General features: G+C 43.9%; 1 protein-coding gene across 4 annotated transcripts in view; it reads left to right on the top strand.

Moving 5' to 3' along the window:
* The window catches only part of LOC110530777 (ski-like protein), a 42,713-nt gene that overhangs the window by 4,524 nt on the left and 16,063 nt on the right, over nt 1-22,126 (top strand). For 3 of the 4 annotated variants that reach the window (XM_036986519.1, XM_036986523.1, XM_036986521.1), the window contains exon 3: nt 21,992-22,090. In XM_036986519.1, coding sequence (XP_036842414.1) covers nt 21,992-22,090 — 99 coding nt within the window. The remainder of the gene's footprint in view (nt 1-21,991; nt 22,091-22,126) is intronic. The other variant, XM_036986522.1, reaches the window with a different exon arrangement.

Here is a 22,126-nt window from a genome sequence, read left to right as displayed (position 1 = left end):
CACCCGTGTCTCACTGGGCCATGGCTCTGGCGGATCTGCTCTGACCTTGGGCCGAACTCAGGCCCTCGGTACTTTTCAGATGGCATGGCAGGTAGCCTAGCGGTTAAGAGTGTTGGGCCAGTAACCGAAAGGTCGCTGGTTTGAAATCCCAGAGCAGATTAGGTGAAAAATCGGTTTGTGCTCTTGAGCATGGCATGTAACCCTAATTGCTCCTGTAAATCGCTTTGGATAAGAGTGTCTGCTAAATGACAAATGTAAATTTACATAACAAGGACTAACTGAACTTGAGCACTTTCTCACAAAGCAACTGTCTAATTATATTGGTCAAACGCACATATGTAGCATGTGCTGCTGTTGATTGTGCTCGCCCCAAGCCTTTAGTGTCACATTCCTGGTGGAAACATAACACTTGGGCTGACATATACATGGAAACACAACAACACTAGCGCTGACATCTACATGGAAACACAACAACACTAGCGCTGACATCTACATGGAAACACAACAACACTAGCGCTGACATCTACATGGAAACACAACAACACTAGCGCTGACATCTACATGGAAACACAACAACACTAGCGCTGACATCTACATGGAAACACAACAACACTAGCGCTGACATCTACATGGAAACACAACAACACTAGCGCTGACATCTACATGGAAACACAACAACACTAGCGCTGACATCTACATGGAAACACAACAACACTAGCGCTGACATCTACATGGAAACACAACAACACTAGCGCTGACATCTACATGGAAACACAACAACACTAGCGCTGACATCTACATGGAAACACAACAACACTAGCGCTGACATCTACATGGAAACACAACAACACTAGCGCTGACATCTACATGGAAACACAACAACACTAGCGCTGACATCTACATGGAAACACAACAACACTAGCGCTGACATCTACATGGAAACACAACAACACTAGCGCTGACATCTACATGGAAACACAACAACACTAGCGCTGACATCTACATGGAAACACAACAACACTAGCGCTGACATCTACATGGAAACACAACAACACTAGCGCTGACATCTACATGGAAACACAACAACACTAGCGCTGACATCTACATGGAAACACAACAACACTAGCGCTGACATCTACATGGAAACACAACAACACTAGCGCTGACATCTACATGGAAACACTGGCAACTCACTAATGTGGGGGTAAGTCAAGATGGTGTAGTAGATCAGAGCGGGGTTGGACAGGCTAACAGCTGACCAGCTGGTCTCTCCCGCTCTGGGTCACTGCAGTGTGTGTGTGTCACACAGGGGAAGAGCATCATTTGTCCTTCGGGTCAGCTGGAGGTCACTAGAACCATCAATAGGCAAGAGCACTGACTGGACTAGTGGACTCTCCCTCGCTTACTCTGACCTCTGGGCAAGATAGGGGGGACAGTTTAGATTCATTAAGTTCATCCCTCCCCTATTTAAATGACCTTTTAAGCATTCCAAAGTAATTTGTCATTCGATTTGTTGAGGGTTTTAAAATACAATTTTAAGTGGAGAATCTTAATCGAATGCCTTCTTAGTCCAGGACTAGGCCGACGATCTGTCTGGGGAAACAGCCTATGATCTTTATTCGTACCACTGAACTGTGCAGTGTGCAGTAACCGGCAACCCAAGCCCATACATGGGCGAATGCCCAAGTTGCATCACCACCAGTGCTGTTCACTGAAGACCAGAACCAAACAGGATTCTACTGAGCAGAGTTTTAAAACATTTTTAAAAAACGTTTTTCTTAGTCGTTGTATAACAAAAATTAATTAAAAGGGACAGTGGGAGAGAGCAGAGCAGCAGGACCCATAGAAATGGCCAGCAGGACCCATAGAAATGGCCAGCAGGACCCATAGAAATGGCCAGCAGGACCCATAGAAATGGCCAGCAGGACCCATAGAAATGGCCAACAGGACCCATAGAAATTAAATGGCCAACAGGACCAGCTGACTCCAGCTGAAAACAAAGCTCTAGATGGTTTCTCCTCTGTTGACTGGTTCATCGCTATGACATGACAGGACCTCTCTACTTAATCAAACTGGACTATTAGGGTACAGGGTAGGGTAGCCTAGTGGTTAGAGCGTTGGACTAGTAACCGGAAGGTTGTGAGTTCAAACCCCCGAGCTGACAAGGTACAAATCTGTCGTTCTGCCCCTGAACAGGCAGTTAACCCACTGTTCCCAGGCCGTCATTGAAAATAAGAATTTGTTCTTAACTGACTTGCCTGGTTAAATAAAGGTAAAATAAATAAAATAAACATCACAAATAGTACCCTTTTTTCTTCTTTTATATAGCGCATTACTTTATAGGGCTCTGGTAAAACAAATGATGTACTATATAAAGGGAATAGGGTCTAGTTTGGGACGTAGGCTTAGTTTTTTGCCTTGTCGTTTTAATGATGGCTCACTAAGGGAGAGTTGACTAGTTAGATGACCCTGACTTTAACTGGTGTTTGAATTCAATGCAGCCTGGCAGGTTATGGGTTAAACAAGAGACTATGGACTCCCAAGTGTTTTTATAGTGTCTGTGTGTTTCTAGTGTGTGTGCTGTGCAGGTGTGACAACACTGCTTGCTGTACAGTCATTTGGCACTCCCTGTCTGCTGTGTTTGTCTGGCAGAAAGAGGGGGAGGGAGAGGGGCCCAGCCTCTCCCATATGTTTCAATTTGTGTGTGTGTGTGTGCCGGAAATACCGTCTGGTGTCTAGTCTTGCGCCCAAACCACATTCCTCCCCCCCCCTTCCCCTCCCTCTCGCACTTTGGCTTGGTCCGCTGTGTTTGTCTGAGAGACTCCTCTCTTTCATACAACTATGTTTTTTCGTCAACTTGACCTCCACCTTTTCTATCTGAAAGGTATTGCCGGTATCAAGCCCCCCCCCCCGCCTAGCGGCCTGGTAATCATTTCGGTAAATTTCTGCCTACAGCTTAGTATGAAACAGCCTTAATGCTGAGGCGGAATTGGCTGCCCTCTTAAACTCTTGATGGTTGCTAGGCAGCGCCAGTTAACCATCCTCCTGCCAGTTGTAGACTTTGCGAGACATGTCACTTCTGTCTCTCTCACCATTTTGAGTTGGACAGCGCCATCGGTCTGCTTAAGGAAAGTGTGGGGACTCGTCTTGATAAATAAATCTATTTCAGACTTTTTATTTTTCACTGAATATCCGTTCATTTTTCAAATTTCACCTGTATAGTGTGTGAAATGAAGTAAGGAGGTAAGGCAATAAATAGGCCCATAGTGGCGAATTAATTACAATTTAGCACTGGAGTGATATATGTGCAGATGAGGATGTGCAAGTAGAAAATACTGATGTGCAAAAGAGCACAAAGAGATGCATTGTGTGTCAAAAAGCCATAGGTTTGGGCGCTGTTTCAAAATACATTTTTATTAGACAGCAGTTCCACACGTTCCCGTGACACCAGTTCTGTGGGAAAAATATTCTTTGTATTTTATTCTGTTATATTCTTACTATAACATATACTAAGTGGCCAGTTTTAGAGACACCCATCAAGTAACAGGTCACCCCCCCCCCCCCCCCCCCCCCTTTTGCATCCGGAACAGCCTGAATTCTTTGGGACATGGAAACATGAATCAATTCAAGGGACCTAACGTGTGCCAGGAAAACATTCCCCACACCATTACATTACCACCCCGAGCCTGTACCGTTGACACCAGGCAGGATGTGGTCATGGACTCGTGCTGTTTACGCCAAATCCTGACTCTGCCATCAGCATGACGCAACAGGAACTGGGATTTGTCGAACCAGGCAATGTTTTTCCACTCCTCAATTGTCCGGTGTTGGTGATCGCGTGCCCACTGGAGCAGCGCCTTAGCTGATAGGAGTGGAACCCGGTGTGGTCGTTTGCTGCAATAGCCCGTCCGTGCGACAAGTTGTGCGCTCCGAGTTAGAATTCTGCGCACCACTGTTGTACTGCGCCGTTATTTGTCTGTAAGGCTGGTCCCATGCAAGTCTCTGTCTGTGTTCCGCCTGTTAACTTGCATGATTCTTGCCGTTCTCCTTCGACCCTTCGACGAGTTGTTTTCGCCCACAGGACTGCCACTGTTTGTCGGACAAATGGAATCATTTTTTTAATGGGGTATATTCAATTAAAATAAATGCCCACCCACATCTGCAAACTACTAGTACCACTCGTCCCCGGCAAGCAGGCATGCACACGGGAGGTATAAATACATATACAGGCAAGAATGTGGTTAAAAATGGGCTTGTTTTATAAGGGGTTCATATAAACAAAGCTTAATACATTTTAAAAAATACAGGAAAAATACAGTGAATTCTATCAGATGGACAGACCTGGGGGCCACTCACTCACAGACACATCTCCACTGCAGAGCAGACTAATACACACCTTCAGCAGAACACATGATACACCGTAAGGTGTGTGTGACCCTAATGTCTCTGTAATGAGCTGCAAATAACTGGAAGTTAGTGACACATCCCTGTGTGTCTCACTCATCAGAGGTCCTCATGTCTGTGACAGTTTCAGGTGAAGGTTATTTTTTGCCCTCTATGCCTGAAGGGGGGGAGGACTGTTCTGTATTCTGCCTGGGGGGGAGGACTGTTCTGTCTTCTGTCTGGGGGGGGGGGGGGCTGTGCTGTCTTCTGCCTGGGGTGGGAGGACTGTTCTGTCTTCTGTCTGGGGGGGGGGGGGGGGGCTGTGCTGTATATATATATATTTTTTCTCTTTCTTGGTTGTTTGAACTTGTTTTTCTATCTTTGTCTGTCTTCTGATTGGTGGAATTTTAATGTTGACTACTTTACAACATTTGTACTACACTGTGTGTTGTGGTACATGCACGTTCACGGTCCGCTGTAACATGAACCTGGGCTGTTCTGAAAGAGCACAGAGCAGATTCCTGTAAAGGTTCTGTTGTAGAGGAAGCAGGTGACTGTCTGCTCCAGGGTGACATTATCCCCCCCATTAGAATGGACATAGGAGTGTGTGAGAAGTCTCCCTGCACTGGGATTCCCTTCTAATATCTAACCCTCCCCTTGTGTGTGTGAGTGAGAGAGAGAAGTGGACAGACTGTAGGGCTAGTCCCTAGCTGCTAGCATTCATCCTCCAGACTGGACTGCCTCAAATGGCACCCTATTCCCTATACAGTGCACAACGTTAGACTGGGAGCTCCACAGAGCCCTGGTCCAAAGTAGTGCACTTTAGGGAATAAGGTGCGATTTTTGGGAAACAACCCAGCCACCTGCACCATCTACCACGCTGACTGACTCACTGTTTCCACATCCTGCTGGAAGTTGAAGAGCGAGAGAGGGTGGGGGGGGAGAGGCTGAATTGTAGGGTTGAGCTGTATTCAGATTTCCATACCTTAATTTCATGCCTGTGCCATCCCGGGTTCTACATTATTACCGCTAGTGCACAGAAGGGGCGCATTATCCCCCAAACGTAACCTGTGCAGGCAAATCAAGTTATTCCACACCAATCTCTACAAACCGTTTCTGTATGGACCTCAGTTTGTGCATGGGGACATTGTCATGCTGAAACAGGAAAGGGCCTTTCCCCAAACTGCTGCCACAAAGTTGGAAGCATAGAATTGTATAGAATGTCCTTGTATGTTTTAGCGTTAAGATTTCCCTTCACTGGAGCTAAGGGGCCTAGCCCGAACCATGGAAATATAGCCCCACACCATTATTCCTTCTCCACCAAACTTTAGTTGGCACTATGCATTGAGGCAGGTAGCATTCTCCTGGTATCCACCAAACCCAGATTCTTCCGTCGGATTGCCAGATGGTGAAGTGTGATTCATCACTCTAGAGAACGCGTTTCCACTGCTCCATAGTCCAATGGTGGTGAGCTTTACACCACTCCAGCCGACGCTTGGCATTGCACATGGTGATCTTAGGCTTGTGTGCGGCTGCTCAGCCATGGAAACCCATTTCATGAAGCTCCCGACAAAGTTATTGTCCTGATGTTGCTTCCAGAGGCAGTTTGGAACTCTAGTCTGTGTTGCAACCAAGGAGAGACGATTATTACACGCTACGCGCTTCAGCACTCGGCGGTCCCTTTCTGTGAGCTTGTGTGGCCTAACACTTTGTGGCTGAGATGTTGTTGTTCCTAGACAATTCCACTTCACAATAACAGCACTTACAGTTGACCGGGGCAGCTCTAGCAGGGCAAAAACTAGACAAACTGACTTGTTAGAACGGTAGCATCCTATGACAGTGCCACATTTTGAAAGTCAGTGAGCTCTTCTGTAAGGCCATTCTATTGCCAGTGTTTGTCTATGGAGATTGCATGGCTGTGTGCCCAACAAAAAATGTATACACCCGTCAGCAACGGGTGTGGCTGAAATAGCCAAATCCACTAATTTGTAAGGGTTCCACATGCATGAACAAAAGTACCTCTCACACACTCCGGACTCCGACCATTGCTCATCCTAATATTTATTGATTACATTCTTCTTTTACTTTTAGATTGGTGTAGTGTTGGATACTACTGCACTGTTGGAGCTAGGAACGCAAGCATTTTGCTACACCCGCAATAACATCTGCTAAACATGTATTTGACCAATAACGTTTAACCGCTGTTTTGGGAAACTAGTACCTGTAAAGCGTCATAATAAAACAATTACCTGACTGGCAAAATGATGAACGCAATATGCTTTATTACCTAGTGCACAAGTTGACTGCAGTATTTATTTAAAAAGGACTAATATTCAAAGCCCAAAAAGTCACTTACCAAAAGGCTAACATACCTGAATCCTGATAGTGTTGTCTAACTTAAATGCTAACGACCGCATTGCGAAAGTTTTGTACAGTTTCTGACCTAAAGTATGTATACTAGTAACTCAAACCCTACTCAGTTTTCTGCACGCACAAAACTAATGCTAGCTGGCAAGGTTCTTTATCCAGGAGGGGATTCTGCTGTTACCAAGCAAATGCTTGATTTTGGAAGAAGCTAACCACTTAGCTCTAATAAGCTAACTAGCTAATACATAATGCTAATAACTATCTGGTGGTTGTGAATTGCGAACTGTAATTGGATCACCTGGTGCATGCTGCACTACTGTACGTGACACAAGGCTCCGGTCTCTTGTCGTTGTTAGCTTGTAAACAAACACCAGGTGAATGCGGACTACCGTAAGTTACATCATGTGACCAATGAAATGAACGCAATGTTCTCTATCTCAAGTTGACTACGTATTTACTTAAAGTAGCTACAGATTCAAATTGATAAAAAATACAATTACGAAATAATTTTGACGGTATTGAAAAACAATCCCCTGGCTTTTTCCAGATACTACGGTATACCGCCCAAGCCTACTCAATTGCGTACTTCTCTCGTACTCAACCCCTCCCTCTGACCTCCTCCAATGGGTTTTTGAGAAGGTGAGGACCGAGACTTAACTTCTGGAAGTTTGTTTTCCCCAACGGCTGCTATTTCCATATCCTTATTGGAGTGTTGAGGAGTCAAGGCCCTTAGTCGTGTACTTTCCTATGGAGTGACAGAGAAACATGCCTTCAGAGAGTGAGAGAGAGAGAGCTTAGCTTTGTGTGTGTCTGGAAACCCTTGGACTGGGTTACAATGTGCACATTGACACTGTGTAAACAGTGGCTGGCTGACGAGAAGTAAGGGTTAAACTAACACACTGATGGGGGGGGGGTGATTCTGTGAGGCTACTGGAAGTGTGTTTTTCCATAAAGGCTGCTGTTTCCATATCCCTATTGGAGTGTTCAGGAGTCAAGGCCCTTGGTTGTATTCAGTATGTATCAAATGGGGAACAATTGCCACCAGAACTTATCCAATAAATTCTAATTTTGGCGTTTTTGCTTCAGTGTTTTGCTGCAATGATTTCTACTGAACACAACCCTGGTCTCGTCTCTTCATTGGTCCATTGTGCCTAGTGTAGCCACTAGTGATGCGCCGATATGACATTTTTGGCCGATACGATATCCAATATTTTCCTTGCCAAAAAACGATACTGATATTTAACATTTTAGCAGACTTTTAACTATTTAACTGCACTAGAATTCTTAACGCACACACATGGACGCAGCGGTCTAAGGCACTGCATCTCATTGCAAGAGGTGTCACTACAGTCCCTGGTTTGAATCCAGGCTGTATCACATCCGGCTGTGATTGGGAGTCCCATAGGGCGGCACACAATTGGCCCAGAGTCGTCCGGGGTAGGCCGTCATTGTAAATAAGAATTGCTCTTGACTGACTTTGCCTAGTTAAATAAACGTTAAATACACACCACACTGACCAAAATTATATTTTGTTGGCATTTATACATGTCCCCATTATCAGTAAAACATAATCTCAACCTATTTCTTTCACATACTTGATGTGCTGTTTCGTTGTGCAGTCATTTCATTCCCAACCAGGATTTCTATGGAACTCTGTTTGCTTGTCAAAAGAGCCGTGTCAAATAAGCTTGTTGATCAATCAGGACCTGACTATGACTGCACCTCACATAAGTGAGAGTCGGCTTTCTATTCCGCAACAAAGCCTCCTTCACTCACGCCGCCAAACTTACCCTAGTAAAACTGACTATCCTACCGATCCTCGACTTCGGCGATGTCCTCTACAAAATAGCTTCCAATACTCTACTCAGCAAACTGGATGCAGTTTATCACAGTGCCATCCGTTTTGTTACTAAAGCACCTTATACCACCCACCACTGCGACCTGTATGCTCTAGTCGGCTGGCCCTCGCTACATATTCGTCGCCAGACCCACTGGCTCCAGGTCATCTACAAGTCCATGCTAGGTATAGCACCGCCTTATCTCAGTTCACTTGTCACGATGGCAACACCCACCCGTAGCACGCGCTCCAGCAGGTGTATCTCACTGATCATCCCTAAAGCCAACACCTCATTTGGCCGCCTTTCGTTCCAGTTCTCTGCTGCCTGTGACTGGAACGAATTGCAAAAATCGCTGAAGTTGGAGACTTATCTCCCTCACCAACTTCAAACATCTGCTATCAGAGCAGCTAACCGATCGCTGCAGCTGTACATAGTCTATCGGTAAATAGCCCACCCAATTTACCTACTTCATCCCCATACTGTTTATATTTATTTACTTTTCTGCTCTTTTGTACACCAGTATCTCTACCTGTACATGACCATCTGATCAATAATCACTCCAGTGTTAATCTGCAAAATTGGAATTATTCGCCTACCTCCTCATGCCTTTTGCACACAATGTATATAGACTCTCTTTTTTTCTACTGTGTTCTTGACTTGTTAATTGTTTACTCCATGTGTAACACTGATTTGTCTGTTCACACTGCTATGCTTTATCTTGGCCAGGTCGCAGTTGTAAATGAGACCTTGTTCTCAACTAGCCTATCTGGTTAAATAAAGGTGAAATAAAATTTTAAAAATTAACGCGTTCATCATTTTTTTAACGTAGTTATTACACATAGTGTAATCAATCACTCATATGTCTTATGTCACAACGATTCATTGATACGTATGCCTAGATGCTGGTGAAGTTGTCTCGCACACCTACAGTGCTGGTCATGAATTTTTTTTACATTTTTTTTAAAGCAAGCTAACTCATAGATGCAAACAATGTTCTTCCCCAAAAACACAATCTGTTTCAGTGACCTATATAGCTAGGTTTCATTTAAAATAACCCTGATTTTATAAGACAGTTCTTATTTGATTAATGATGGTCGGACCCATCTACAGGTCAAGTCAGAAGTTTACATACACCTTAGCCAAATACATTTAAACTCAGTTTTTCACAATTCCTGACCAATCAATCAATCAAATTTATTTTATATAGCCCTTCGTACATCAGCTGATATCTCAAAGTGCTGTACAGAAACCCAGCCTAAAACCCCAAACAGCAAGCAATGCAGGTGTAGAAGCACGGTGGCTAGGAAAAACTCCCTAGAAAGGCCAAAACCTAGGAAGAAACCTAGAGAGGAACCAGGCTATGTGGGGTGGCCAGTCCTCTTCTGGCTGTGCCGGGTGGAGATTATAACAGAACATGGCCAAGATGTTCAAATGTTCATAAATGACCAGCATGGTCGAATAATAATAAGGCAGAATAGTTGAAACTGGAGCAGCAGCACAGTCAGGTGGACTGGGGACAGCAAGGAGTCATCATGTCAGGTATTCCTGGGGCATGGTCCTAGGGCTCAGGTCCTCCGAGAGAGAGAAAGAAAGAGAGAATTAGAGAGAGCATATGTGGGATGGCCAGTCCTCTTCTGGCTGTGCCGGGTGGAGATTATAACAGAACATGGCCAAGATGTTCAAATGTTCATAAATGATCAGCATGGTCGAATAATAATAAGGCAGAACAGTTGAAACTGGAGCAGCAGCACAGCCAGGTGGACTGGGGACAGCAAGGAGTCATCATGTCAGGTAGTCCTGGGGCATGGTCCTAGGGCTCAGGTCCTCCGAGAGAGAGAGAAAGAGAGAAGGAGAGAATTAGAGAACGCACACTTAGATTCACACAGGACACCGAATAGGACAGGAGAAGTACTCCAGATATAACAAACTGACCCTAGCCCCCCGACACATAAACTACTGCAGCATAAATACTGGAGGCTGAGACATGTAATCATAGTAAATATTCCCTGTCTTAGGTCAGTCAGGATCACCGCTTTACTTTATTGTAACTTCTTATGGGCAGGTGGGACGGTAGTGTCCCACCTGGCCAACATCCGGTGAAATTGCAGAGAGCGAAATACAAACTACAGAATTAAAAAATATTTAACTTTTCATAAAATCACAAGTGTAATACATCAAAATAAAGCCTAACTTCTTGTTAATCCAGCCGCTGTGTCAGATTTCTTTACGGCGAATGCACACCATGCAATTATCGGAGGACAGCGCCCTGCATACCAACACGTGAAAAACATATTTCAACCAGGCAGGTGCGCCACGAAAGTCAGAAATAGCGATATAATAAATGCCTTACCCTTTGATCTTCTTCTGTTGGCACTCCAAAAGGTCCCAGTTACATCACAAATGGTCATTTTTGTTCAATAATGTCCTTCTTTATATCCATAACTCAGTTTAGCTGGGTTTTTATATCTACAAAGTAGATGTCCTAAGCGACTTGCCAAAACTATAGTTTGTTAACAAGAAATTTGTGGAGTGGTTGAAAGAGTTTTAATGACTCAAACCTAAGTGTATGTAAACTTCCAACTTCAACTGTATGTGATGCTAGCCACAATAAGGATTAGCCACAATAGTGGACTTTGCGGTTAGCCTTCAAAATAAAAGTATGGCATTATTCTACTATTTGTATTAATTTGCATCACTGTCAATGACACTTAATTTGAAGGCAGACTGCAAATTCCACTTGCCTAATCCTTATTGTGGCTTGCTTCACAACCCGGTCCGGTCGAGCTTCACTAGCCAGATGAAGCTAGCTGGCTGCTCATATTGTTAGCTTTGGGCAACAGGGTTAAATTGCTTGCTAGCTATTTATTTTTATGAATTTCAATTCATTTTCAATAAGCGAACAAGTGGAAACCTAGCTAAAACGTACGCACAAGGATTCCTAAATCATTGCTAAGAATAATGAAAATGACTGCAGATTCTACTGGTCATTGTTTTCAGGTGGTTGTATTGGTGCTAGTTAAGTACAAAGCTAAAGGTAGCTACCCCAGAAGTTGTGGTTGAACAAATTATACATTATTACCGACGTTGTATTGTAAACACATCGTTCGTGACCTGTGTTTGCTTGTTTGCAGACTTTTTTATATAGCTTTGACAGTGCTATTGTATCTTTTTTGACCAGCAAAGGCCCAATTCCATAGTATGTATGTCGTTTAGCTAATAGCAGCGATGTTATTACTGTGTAACTCCGGTAGGGCAACATCTGAAAAATAGCACACTTGGTAGTTTGTACCGGTGCTCGACCAGTCGGCGAAAGCCAACATCACTCACGACAGAGAACGGTTGATTTGTCAAGGGCAATTAATTCCATTATCTTGATGTTAATGGATTTCGCCTTTTGAGTTGCCTTGCTGAAATTTTCTTACTCTTTCAAATGACTGCTTGATCCACAAAGCAGACATTGTGGGCAAGGTTATGAATGCTGTGTTGCACATGTAGCGCAAAATTTTACGTGGCATCATTACGAAATGTGCATACCTAATATAACATAGGTACGTTTTTAACATTGGTTTTGCACATCGGCGCTAAACTAGACATTGGCCCGATACTGATGTTGGCATTTTAGCTAATATCATCCGATTCCGATATGTTCACCGATTTTATTTTTATTTGTTAATAATGTGCATCCCTAGTAGCCACTGTACCTAGTAGCCTAGCTAGCCTCTCCTCCCTTTACCAAGTGCTCAACGCTGACTTTTTTTTTTTACAAGGAGAACTTGTGCGCCTAATATGAAAAATGTAGGTGAACAATCTAAAACATTTGAGGTAATAAAGCTAGAATCCTTTTTCTAGGGAAACTGGTGCTCGTACAATTTAAATTCCAGGTCACACAGCAAAAATATATTGGTGCATGTGCGAGTAAAATGTAGAGCCCCGCATTTACCTAAGTAGCCTCGCCAACCTTTGCTTCCTCCCTGTAATGTCAATGGGGTGTTAGTTAAACCTGGTTCACACAACACCTGGGGAATGAGTGACCTCCTTCAACATTAGTTTTGGGTCTCAAATTTTGACTTACTCAAACTGACCCAATTTTTTATTTATTTATATTTTTTGGTAATTTTACCTTTTCTTTTTTACCCCCCCAATTTCTCAATATCCAATTTGCTATCTTGTCTCATCGCTGCAACTCCCCAATGGGCATGGGAGAGGTCAAGTCATGCGTCCTCTGAAACTTGCCCCGTCAATCCGCACTTCTTAACACCCGCCTGCTTATCCCGGAAGCCTGATGACCGAAGTCAGTCTGTAGGCGCCAGGCCCGCCACAAGGAGTCGCTAGAGTGCGATGAGCCAAGTAAAGCCCCCCCCCCTAACACGGACGACACTGGGCCAATTGTGCGTTGCCCTATGGGACTCCCGGTCATGGCTCGGACCCCAAGTCTGTAGTGACGCCGCAGCACTGCGATGCAGTGCCTTCGACCGCTGTGCTATTCGGGAGGCCTAACTGACCAAGTTGTATTTTTTTTAAATTTCATTTTTTTTTACTGAAATTTGAACTTGGCCTGTCATATTTGTTCACACCAAAGATGAAGAACCAGGTTATCCAATTGTGACCCCTCGACGTGTATTCCAACAATGGAATAGTCACGTAATTGTTTTCTCAACAACTTGTACAGCAACGATCTGGTAATGATACAGCGTTGATAGTGTCAATAGAGACGTTGGTGAGATAAGACTTATGCTTTAAAATAGGTCGGTGACGATACCAGCATGAAAACACGAAGCAGACCAAACTATTTGATCCTTTAAAATCCTGCTGTATTTAAATTTGTGTGTTTTTATATTTGATGGATTTTTATATTTTGGAAAATAAATACATGAATGACAATGTTTCTTTCCAACATTAAGGCTTTTTTCCCTAAAGAAGTTAAATCTGTTTTGTTTCCTTGCCACGGTACTGTTTTGCAATACTGGTATCTCTATAAAAGATGACGATAACTAAACTGGCAGCTCGTTAGTGTGTGTGTGTGTGGTGTCTAAAACAATGAGGTAATGAGGGTGACGAGTGTTTGAACTTCCCCCTGAGACACACACACACAGACCGATAGGGTGGTTGGAGAGGTTTTGTCTTCTCTGATTTAAAGGCAGAGATTCTCGGTGCGCGACTCCTTGGCCTGGTTGTGAAATACCTGCCAGTCTGTCTGGAGGGACTTCGTGTCCTAATATACACACTTTCAGATTATAAAAGGACACTTGTGTGCTTGTTAGGAATGTGTGTGAGGCTGGGAGCATTTACATATCATTTTGTTCTGAGAGCAGTGTGTGTGTGTGTGTGTGTGTGTGTGTCGGTAGGGCCTAGACGGCAGCTGCGGTGCAGACAGCTGCTTTTCTGTCTTCCTCTATTTACAGACCAGTGACTTACATTACCACAGACCAGTCTCTCTCCTCAAATTCTTTCTCGTTCTCTCTCCTCGCGCACTCTCTCTCTCCTCGCGCTCTCTCTCCCTCTCGCTCGCTCTCGCTCTCGCTCTCTCTCGCTCTCGCTCTCGCTCTCTCTCGCTCTCGCTCTCTCTCGCTCTCGCTCGCTCTCGCTCTCTCTCGCTCTCTCTCGCTCTCTCTCGCTCTCTCTCTCTCTCGCTCTCTCTCGCTCTCTCTCGCTCTCTCTCGCTCTCTCTCTCTCTCTCTCTCTCTCTCTCTCGCTCTCTCTCTCTCGCTCTCTCTCTCTCGCTCTCTCTCTCTCGCTCTCTCTCGCTCTCTCTCTCTCTCTCCTCGTGCTCTCTCTCTCTCTCCTCGCGCTCTCTCTCGCTCTCTCTCTCTCGCTCTCCTCGCGCTCTCTCTATCCTCAAACACGTCTCCAGAACTGCTCATGTTCACTAACTTGCATAACTATCCTATTTTATTGTTCTAATGATTCTACTCTTATATTCATTCATAAGTTCTGCAAGGTTCTAGAATGGATCTTCCCAGACAGTGTCTCTAGAGCGCCCCCCCACCACACACACACACACACACACACACACACACACACACACACACACACACGTGCTTTTAAACAGTCAATGTCCCCTTGGGCCCAATTTAGAAGAGGGTAACAAAATAAGTGTTGCAACAATCCGATAAGGATCTGTCTGGGAGGAGAGGAGGGAAAGAGAGCCTAGAGTATTAATCTAGACAGACAGCTAAGGCTAGGAGTGTATTATAAACTGCGTGGTTCGAGCCCTGAATGCTGATTGGCTGACAGCTGTGGTATATCAGACCGTACACTACGGGTATGACAACATTTTTTACACTGCTGTAATTACGTTTGTAACCAGTTTATAATAGCAATAAGGCACCTCAGGGGTTTGTGGTATATGGCTAATATACCACGGCTGTGGCCATATACCCCACCCCCTCGTGCCTTATTGCTTAATTATAGCCGCCCAGGGGAAAGGCTGAGCTGCTACAGGGTGAAGGGAGGAGAGGGGGTGGGTCAGTCTAGGACAGCTGGTTCCTGCTGTTGTCTCGGTCAGCCTCCCCTTTCTCTTTTTTAAAATTATATATATATATATATATATACATACATACATACATACACACACACACACACACACACACACACACACACACACACACACACACACACACACACACACACACACACACACACACACACACTAACTATATGTTTCTGTCTTTCTCTACATAATGCTCAGACATGCAAAAACCCTCATGCAGCAGCATGTTATGAAATCCCCTCTCCTACCCCGCGGCACCCCTCTCCTACCCCGCGGCACCCCTCTCCACTCCTTTCCTCCTGGGTGAGACTAACTTTGACCTCGCATAACTTCCACTGAACGGAACACTCAGCCTGGAACAACCCACCTATTCAGCCAATCACACGCTAGGGCGGGCCTCCCTCAGTGTCTCTCCTCTCTCGCTCTCTCTCCCCCCACTCCCCCTTGTCTCTTTCTCTCCCTCATCCCTCAAGGCCTGCCTCCCTCTTGTTCGCTCTCTCGCTCTGCCAGTTTTTTTTTTTTTTTTTCTCAAACACTTTCTTTCCCCTCTTCCGTAAAAACAATCTGTTCATAGCTCTGGACGAGAGTCACTACATTATTTCAAACCATCCCATCTATGGAAAGAATCTTTAAGACTTACTAGGGAAACGTCACCTCTACACCGAGCAGTGCTCCTGCCCTGTTTTTCTGTCAGGGGCACGGTCAGGGGAAGGAGCTTATTGTAAACTAGCTGCAGTTACATGGGCACTCCAGCCAAGCAGTCAGGCAACCGTCTGAACACACAGACTGCTGTTCCCTTGTCTCACTACTTGACCTCGATAGACAGAGCTGGTTCCAACAACAAAGGAAAGAGGATAACTAGGAGAACATGGAAAATAGGTTATTCGCATGAGACCAGCCCCCCCCCCCCCCCCCCCCCCAATTTGGCACCTTATTCCCTATGTAGGGAATAAGGCCCTATAGAGAATAGGGTGCAATTTGGGATGCAGACCAGAATAATTACTAGTAAGTAATACATTAATTGAGTTAACCAATGAAAATATTTAACTGCCCAATATCTGGTCTCCCAGAGCAACCAGGGGGCTGTGTGTACATATGTACTGTAGAGATGTCTGTGTGAAAGACTCCTCTGTGCCCAGCCCCTGTTGGAACTGTGATTGTTAATGGTAAGATGTTAATGGAGTGAGGCCCAGACATGCCCAGACTTTACACACAAGACAGTGCTATACACTCAGACACAGGAACTGTAGTGTGTTCAGACCCCTTAGACTTTTTGTTCACATTTTGTTACGCTACAGCCTTATTCTAAAAGGGATTAGATCGTTTTTTTTCCCCCACTCCTCAATCTACACACAATACCCCATAATGACATAGCAAGAAGAGATTTGTAGTAGTATTTTTTTTTTTGTGCAAATGTATAAAAATAAAAAACTGAAATATCAAATTTTTCATAATAATAAGGAACGTAACAAAATGTGGAAAAGGGAAACGGGTCTTAACACGAATCCACCATATAAAAGCAGTGTCATCGCTCTCTCGATTCAAAGATGGGGGGGGGGGGGGGGGAAGAGGAGAGAGACCAGAAATGGCATTAAAATAATCCTCTTCTCTTACCACTCAATTAGTGCCTTCAAACAGTAGTCATATCTCTTGACTTATTCTGTGAGTCTTTCTGGGTAAGTCTCTTAAGAGCTTTGTTGCACATCTGCATTGTACAATATTGGCATATTATTGAAACTCTGAAGTTGCCAGACAGCCATTTTCAAGTCTTACCATAGATTTTCAAACCTATTTTAGTCAAAACTGTAACTAGGGCACTCAAACATTCAATGTCGATCTGGTAAGCAGCCCCGCTGTATTTTTGGCCTTGTGTTTGAGGTTATTGTCCTGCTGAAAGGTGAATTCCTCTCTGTGTCTTTTCGAAAGTAGGGATTTTGCCTGTGCTTAGCTCTATTGCGTTTCCTTTTATCCAAATCTCCATTCCATTTATTTTTTGTGTATGTCAGTGAGTCAAAAGTTTGGACACTTACTCATTCAAGGGTTTTTCTTTATTTTTACCATTTTCTACACAGTTTGTCTAAACTATTATTCTACTATGAAATAACACATATGGAATCATGTAGTAACCAAAAGTGTTAAACAAGTCAAAATATATTTTTTATATATGATATTCTTCAAAGTAGTCAACCTTTGCCTTGATGACAGCTGTGCACACTCATTCTCTCAACCAGCTTCACCTGGAATGCTTTTCCCACGGTCTTGAAGGACTTCCCACTTGCTGAGAACTTGTTGGCTGCTTTTCCTTCACTCCGCGATCCAACTCAACCCAACTGAGATGATTTGGGATAAGGTCAGGTGATTGTGGAGGCCAGGTCATCTGATGCAGCACTCCAGCACTCTTCTTCTTGGTCAAATAGTCCTTACACACCCTGGAGGTGTGTTGGGTCATTGTCCTGTTGAAAAACAAATGATAGTCCCACTAAGTGCAAACCTGATGGGATGGTGTATTGCTGCAGAAGTCTGTTGTAGCCATGCTGGTTAAGTGTGCCTTGAATTTAAAAAAAATCACTGACAGTGTCACCAGCAAAGCACCATCACACCACCTCCTTCATGCATCACGGTGGGAACCATACATGCGGAGATCATCCGTTCACCTATTCTGTGTCTCACAAAGACACGGCGGTTGGAACCAAAAATCTTAAATTTGGACTCATCAGACCAAATTACAGATTTTCACTGGTCTAACGTCCATTGCTTTTGTTTCTTGGCCCAAGCAAATGTCTTCTTCTTATTGGTGTCCTTTCATAGTGGTTTCTTTGCAGCAATTTGACCATGTTGGCCTGATTCACGCAGTCTCCTACTGAAGTAGTGGAGATGTGTTTGTGACGCATTTATTTGACATGCAATATTTGAGGCTGGTAACTCTAATGAACTTATCCTCTGCAGCAGAGGTAACTCTGGGTCTTCCTTTCCTGTGGGCGGTCCTCATGAGAGCCAGTTTCATCATAGCGCTTGATGGTTTTTGTGACTGCACTTGAAGAAATTTTCAAAGTTCTGGAAATTGTTCCACATGGACTGACCTTCATGTCTTAAAGTAATGATGGACTGTTCTCTTTCTCTTTGCTTATTTGAGCTGTTCTTGCCATAATATGGACTTGGTCTTTTACCAAACAGAAATAGAGAGAGAATTAATCACTAACCTTTGATCTTCATCAGATGACACTCATAGGACTTCATGTTACACAATACATTTATGTTTTGTTCGATGAAGTTCATATATATATATATATAAAAAATAATCTTAGTTTACATATGTTCAGTAGTTCCAAAAACATCCGGTGTTTTTGCAGAGAGCCACATAATTTACAGAAATACTCATTATAAATGTTGATGAAAATACAAGTGTTTTACATGGAACTTTAGATACACTTCTCCTTAATGCAACCGCTGTGTCAGATTTCAAAGAAGCTTTACGGAAAAAGCAAACCATGCAATCTGAGTACGGCGCTCAGAGCCCAAACAAGCCAAAAATATATCCGCCATATTGTGCAGTCAACAAAGTCAGAAATAACATTATAAATATTCACTTTTTTGATGATATTCATTGGAATGCACTCCCAGGAATCCCAGTTCCACAATAAATGTTGGTTTTGTTCGATAATGTCCGTTATTTATGTCCAAATTCCTCCTTGTTGTTAGCGCGTTCAGCCCAGTCATCCAAATTCATGACGCACAAGCAAACAAAGTCCAAAAGTTCTGTTACAGGCCGTAGAAACATGTCAAACGAAGTAACGAATCATTCTTTAGGATGTTTTTAACATAAATCTTCAATAATGTTCCAACCGGAGAATTCCTTTGTCTGTAGAATTGCGATGGAACAGAGCTCGCTCTCACGTGAACGAGCGTCACGAGCTCAAGGCATTCTGGCAGACCTCTGACTCATTCCTCTCTCATTCGCCCCCACTTTATAGTTGAAGCATCAAACAAGGTTCTAAAGACTGTTGACATCTAGTGGAAGCCTTAGGAAGTGCAACATGACCAATATCCCACTGTATCTTCAATAGGGAATGAGTTGAAAAACGACCAACCTCAGATTTCTCACTTCCTGGTTGGATTTTTTTCTCAGGTTTTTGCATGCAATATGAGTTCTGTTATACTCACAGACATAATTGAAAATGTTTTAGAAACATCAGACTGTTTGCGTTCCAAATCTACTAATAATATGCATATATTAGCAACTGGAACTGAGTAGCAGGCAGTTTACTCTGGGCACCTTATTCATCCAAGCTACTCAATACTGCCCCCAGCCATAAGAAGTTGAAATGCATTCCAGGTGACTACCTCAAGCTGGTTGAGAGAATGCCAAGAGTGTTCAAAGCTGTCATCAAGTCAAAGGATGGCTACTTTTGAAGAATCTCAAATCTAAAATATATTTTGATTTAACACTTTTTTTAATGTATCATATGATTCCATATGTGTTATTTTATAGTTTTCATGTCTTCACCATTTTTCACAATGTAGAAATAGTTTTTAAAATATGAATGAGTAGGTGTCTAAACTTTTGACTTGTGCTGTATATACAAATGTATGTGGACACCCCTTCAAATTAGTGCATTTGGCTATTTTGGCCACACTTTGCTGACAGGTGTATTAAATTGAGCACACAGCAATCTCCATAGTCAAACATTGGCTGTAGAATGGCCTTAATGAAGAGCTCAGTGACTTTCAACGTGGCACCGTCATAGGATGCACAACTCCATATAAGACTATGATTTTGGAATGAGAGGTTCAACGAGCAGGTGTCCACATACTTTTAGTCATGTAGTGTGCTTCTAAATCTGGTTCATCACTACGATAGTGGAAGAAATGTGAGTAAGGCTAAAGTAGCTAATTATCTTCAACGAGCTAGTTGCACACACCCTGTCTTCTCTGGCCTTTAGGAACCTCAGGGGGGGGCCCCAGAATAGAACCCTGTCTTCTCTGGCTTTTAGGAACCTCAGGGGGGCCCCCAGAATAGAACCCTGTCTTCTCTGGCTGTTAGGAGCCTCCAGGAGACCCCCTCCCCGTGAGGGTTTTGTACCAAAACGCAGTGACGCTGTCTGTGATACAACGTCACATTTACTGTTAGTGTTGTTTGGACTAATAGCCTACGTCACCCATTTCACGTACGCAGTCTGCATGCCATTCCAGGACATGAGGGTCGGCCCGTACATAATGTGTAAGCTATAACAAATAGTCTGTGCCGCACTGTGAGGTTTTGACCTGGGGCCATTATTACAAATACGTTGGATGACACGAAAGCACACTCAGCGTACTGGCATCTCCATTTAGGGGTAGGAGGGCAGGCATTCAGGGTCGTCCACCCCCGTCATACACTCGCGCGCGCGCGCACACACAGCCCCCTTCATCCTCCCCCGGGTCACTTCCTCTCCTTCACTGCTCCGCTTCCTGTAGCCTGATGGCTCGTGTGTGTGTGTGTGTGTGTGTGTGTGTGTGTCGTCACTAGCGTGTAGCATCACATGACACATTCTTCATCAGATGAGATTCCTCCAGACAGGAATCTTTCCTGTAGTTTCTACATCCGTTATAGAAATAATTCTGTACTCTCAATCCAATATCCCCTGGTTTCGTGTGTGTGTGTGTGCGCGCTGTGGTGTGCTTACTGTAAAGCGTATCATCCCTTCCACCCACTCGTGCTTACTACAGTCATTTAGAATAGTAATTCTAAAGAGTCCTTGTTACCGGGGAAACTGAACTGCACGAATGCCCGGCCATCCGGTCTTCTTCGTCAGCTGTTTGTTACAACAACAACCAACAACTAATGACTGTTCATTTATTTCATCCATAGTCGTGGACTCAGGGCTGACCACATTTAGTCCACTGGTCCGTTGTTTGATCGATAGGCTGTTGGTTGACCGAGATGTTATTTTATTGAGCAGTAGCAAAAAAAAAAGCAACTAATTATGGTGTACAAGACACCTATCTGATTAGATCCTGTCTGAGTGGACTGATGCGTTGTCGAGGTGTGGGGGTGGCACAGTCCATCACTCTTAAAACGTGCTACTGAAATTGTATATGGTTATATTATGTAAGAACAATGGTGCAAAAACAAATATAAATTCTCCTGTGTTGGATAGTGGTCGCTGTCCGCGGTTCTGAAACGCATCGGTGCGCTGTTGAATTGGCGCCTTTTCCTAGACAATGTTGCTACGGTGCATTCGGAAAGTATTCAGACCCCTTGATTTTTTTCCACATTTTATGGTATTTCTCACGGTCAAGTAAAAAAGTGCATCTCCCTGTCGTGCAGGACCACATAGACGCTCCTCTTTGGGTAGCCATGTCTTTTTGTGTTTCCCTTTTCTCTGTAGCCAATTTGGTGGGCGACGAGCCTGATTTTGGTCAGGATCTGTCTCTGTTTTGTATCTGACAGAGTAGAGATATTATTCCAATTTGAATAGTCTTTTGAGGCCAAATAGCAATTTTAGTTTATTCAGAGTAGGTGGTTTTCATATAGGTGGTTTTCATTTCTGTAAGAATTTGTTTTCCCGTTGTGTTTGTGTGATCGGTCTCTCTCCTGTCGTAAAATACTTTACTGTAATTGTTCCGTGCTATATCCCACAGGCCTCTATGTCCCACAGGCCTCTATGTCCCACAGGCCTCTACGTCCTTATGTTTGTTGTTTCAGTGCAGTTTGAACTTGCAAGCGTGTGCGATTGTGTGTGCAATTAATGAATGTCTTGGAAAATCCTGGAAAATTATGTCTGGGGGAAGAGTGGAAGCCTCTGGCTAACTCTCTCTTTCTGTGGTACTTTTACGTCACTGTAATTGTTCTGCATCATAGCCTTCAGAGGCCTACCTCTGTCTCAGGGTCTAACTCTTTCTGTCTCTGTCTCTCTCTCTGTCTCTGTTTCAGAAGGTAGTAGAAGAGGACGGCGAGGTGAGAAGATCTTCTCCTCCAGAACCTCTAGCTTCTCTTAACAGTAAACTAGCCGACAACGACGCAGCGACCAAGGTACGACACACAGGAAGCGGCGTTCTGCTCACGCTG

This window comes from Oncorhynchus mykiss, chromosome 8, assembly GCF_013265735.2.
Source record: "Oncorhynchus mykiss isolate Arlee chromosome 8, USDA_OmykA_1.1, whole genome shotgun sequence".
NCBI lineage: Eukaryota > Metazoa > Chordata > Actinopteri > Salmoniformes > Salmonidae > Oncorhynchus > Oncorhynchus mykiss.
This window is presented reverse-complemented; position numbering and strand designations above follow the sequence as displayed.